The following is a 3,535-nucleotide window of genomic DNA, read 5'->3' as shown; positions in this document are numbered from 1 at the left end:
TCATTTTTTACAGTTTGTTTTATGGATTTGAGGATAAGAGACATGAATTATACTTCTGATTGAATGAGTTGACAATGCACTTGCTTGCAGCTCTCTGAGTGACACTTCTTTTCAATGAACTAATGAGAAAAAACCCAGATAAAATGATAAAATCAAATATGTATTCTTCCTGAATAACAAAAATGATAAAGCCATCACATATGCGCCATGAGGTTTGGGACGCAAGCTTCTGCTTCTAATTAAAAAGACACAATGATTAATTATTGTCATTTTTGCTTTGTAGATACATTTGCTGCCTCATGAAAAAAAAAAACTTTGTTTTATAGCCTCTGATCCTCAAAATCACAGAAAAAAAAAGAACAAATAATAATAGAGCACAAAAAAATTACATTGTGTTTCAAGTTAATCAATTAATTACTGGTATACAGAGTCTTGACTTTGTATTTTTAAACCAAAACCACATGATGTTTGTATAAGCCAACACTTTTCATAACTAGTTTTACTCTATGGTCTGATATTTTCACATCTCCCATTCTAAAGGCCAGGAAATGATGAAACAGGAAAGACACAACTTAATTCTAGAATACTGTCCATTGAAGTAGCTCAGTTCCCTGAGAGAATGCCATCGTGGATGGCTGTTGATTTGGTTCTGACGGTTTTTATGAGGAATGGAAACATAAGGGCGGAGTTATGTTTTATACTGTGGTAAAGAGAGATCGACTTGGCGGTATTTTCCAATGGTTTACTGTGGCAGTGTAAAGCAGATACAGTAGATGTGGTGTTTGAAGATCTAGATGCTGTGTGTTTCTCAAGATTGCAAGATCTCTTTTAAGAAGTAGCTGTGTTAAAGGTCCGAGCAACAGGATTTCGGCTACCTGCACAAAGAAACATAGTTGATTATTTTTATATTATATTATATTGTATTATTAAGACACAATAATTACACTCATTTGCTCTCACCTCTAGGTCCAAAATCTCTCATGTAGCAGTTAGTGCAGTATGGCTTCTCATCATGCTGTATAGAGATGTAAAAAACAGCGACAATCAAAATCTGGAGCTTTATTGCATTATGCATATTATCAGTGTAACACCTCAATGCATGTCTGCATGTCATTATCATCAGTTTACAGTGTTTGGTATTATTTATGCATTAAAAGACAATACAGCGTATGATAAAGTGCACATATGTATACCTCTGCATGCTGACCAGGTGTTAGCTGTCTTTTACACTTGTGACACTTCAAGCATAATGGGTGATAATCCCGTCCCAGTGACCTCCTCTTCTCACCTGGATGAATCAAAGGTCAAAGTTTAAAGGGATATTTCACCCAAAAATCAAATGTTTTCATTCAACCTAATAAATTAGTAAATTAGAATCAGTGTTGTTTTAGTATTATTCCTATGTGGCCCTGGATCACAAAACCAGTCACAAGTCGCACGGGTATATTTGTGGCAATAGCCAACAATACAGTGTATGGGTCAAAATCATTGATTTTTATGCCAAAAATCATTAGGATATTAAGTAAAGATCATGTTCCATGAAGATATTTTGCAAATTTCCTACCGTGAATATATAAAACATTTATTTCTGTGAGTGAATGGAGCACAATCGCGAACATAAATGGACAACTTTAAAGGCGATTTTCTCAATGTTTCCATTTTTTTGCACCCTCAAGATTCCAGTTTTTCAAATAGTTGTATCTCGGCCAAATATTGTCCTATCCTAACAAACCACACATCAATGGAAAGCTTATTTATTCAATTGTCAGATTATGTATAAATCTCAATTTCAAAAAAATTTACCCATGTGACTGGTTTTGTGGTCCAGGGTCACATATGGTATTGATTATTAGTATTGATTAATATTTTGAATTAGTTCGAATTTTTATATTTTCAACTTTAGTAATTTTATTGTGATTTTGTCATTATTATTGTATTTTAATCTGTGAAACTTTATTTTTATGTAATAATATTTATGTAAAAAAATGTCAGCCCTTACAGAAAAGGGTTTTTAATAGTTTTAGATTTAGTTAACAATAACAACACTGATTTGAAAATGTTATTTACTGTGATACCAACAAATATGAACACAATAATGTATATTCAGTCAACATGACATTTACATCCTTAATGCATTTTCCTGATCTTATTGTACATGGCTCACGTTGGTACATGTTGTTCTGAAGATAAAACATGTTTGGTGTTAGTAATTTTGAGTTAAATTATTCTTGCTCATCCTCTGAAACGACTCAAAGAAGAACAATTTAGACTTGCCCTTTAGTGTGGTTATAAAGTTGATTTGTTTATAGTGGTTTAGACTTGTGCAATATTATAAATACATCTTTCTTTCTTTTTTTACATACTGAAGATTGAGTCAAAATGATTGCCTGTTATAAATAATAATAATTCTATTAGTTAGGGGATTCAGAGTGTGAGTCTTAGATTCCACTCTTTGAGTTCTTCCATCTTGGACTGATTTCACATTCATTTTGGATTGCATTCACATTCTGATTTCTATGTAGATATACCCTTTTCTAACCTTTTCATGTGGGCCTACAACGGCTCGTATGTAGGTGAGCTCGTATGCTTCAGTAGGTTTCTCCTACTGAAACCCTGACCTTAACCATAGGACATGAAACCTCTAGGTTGAACGAGGATCAGATTGAAACTGAACCTCAGCTACCAACATCTTGGTCAGCTTTTCTCTTCCTGGCAGAATCAACAACCGCCTGCAGTCCACCTCAATAACTGAAGGAGCTTTATTCTTCAGTCTTGACGCTGAAAGCTGACTGGCAGCTACAGGATTTTTCTGTCCAAATTCTTCTCTTTCTTCAAGTGTCCATAGGTTTCTGCATTGCTATCTGCCAATTTAAGCAGTCAAGCCTCTTTCGCTCTGGCATATTCCACTTCCTGCCACAGGCAGACACTTCCTGTGCGTGTGTGACGCATGTCGTGAGGTGCTGATGGCGGTTAGGAGACTGCAGGCTGATTAACTCTACACAAATGCATACAGATAAAGGCCTACACACACTTAGTTACACAACAACTAGTTTGTTTCATCTAGCATAAAGGCAGAATCTATATAGCTACTCAGAACTTAGCATTTAGCATGCTCTGCGATGACCTTTTTACAACGCTCTACTGTTCACATAAACGTTAACACACAATTAGACATGAAAACCCAAATCTTGGGCACAACATAATCCATATACTATTGAAATACCTCAACAGCAAGTCAAAATAATGAGCACTTTTTAGTCAAAATAGAAGCTAATGTGAAATGTTTGCATGTAAACACATTACATGCAGCACCTCAACACTTTATATTGACGTTTCTCACTGTTGATGACTACACAATACCTCAATATCATCTTAATCAGTATATATTAAGCATGTTAAAAAATGGATCCCTCCAACCCCCAGATGCCACTCACCAAAATAAACAGGTTTCCCACATATAGGACAGAAGCTCACCATGGCTGTAGCGGATCTATAGTAGTTTTGATGCACAAGATGTTGAGATGCAGGAAATGTG

The 3,535-nt window shown here is 35.1% G+C and overlaps 1 protein-coding gene across 1 annotated transcript; it reads right to left on the bottom strand.

The window, feature by feature from the left end:
* Positions 1 to 716: 716 nt before the first annotated feature.
* On the bottom strand, positions 717 to 3,535 carry LOC307153454 (cysteine-rich protein 1). The gene is made up of 4 exons (XM_079862903.1): positions 3,435 to 3,535; positions 1,194 to 1,288; positions 961 to 1,015; positions 717 to 875 (listed from the first exon to the last, which is right to left on the bottom strand). Exons 1-4 carry the CDS (start codon positions 3,475 to 3,477, stop codon positions 829 to 831), a joined length of 240 nt encoding a protein of 79 aa, XP_079719029.1. The 5' UTR covers positions 3,478 to 3,535; the 3' UTR covers positions 717 to 828.

The sequence above is a fragment of the Squalius cephalus genome (assembly GCF_949319135.1).
Source record: "Squalius cephalus genome assembly, chromosome: 2".
Taxonomy (NCBI): Eukaryota; Metazoa; Chordata; class Actinopteri; order Cypriniformes; family Leuciscidae; genus Squalius; species Squalius cephalus.
This window is presented reverse-complemented; position numbering and strand designations above follow the sequence as displayed.

What these genes read in the sequence shown, in the direction of transcription:
- LOC307153454 (XM_079862903.1), bottom strand. Translation starts at nt 3,477, where the DNA reads ATGGTGAGCTTCTGTCCTATATGTGGGAAACCTGTTTATTTTG. An exon ending in TGGGAAACCTGTTTATTTTG is followed by an intron (nt 1,289 to 3,434) that starts GTGAGTGGCATC and finishes TGATTCATCCAG; the next exon opens with GTGAGAAGAGGAGGTCACTG. An exon ending in GAGAGATTTTGGACCTAGAG is followed by an intron (nt 876 to 960) that starts GTGAGAGCAAAT and finishes TTCTTTGTGCAG; the next exon opens with GTAGCCGAAATCCTGTTGCT.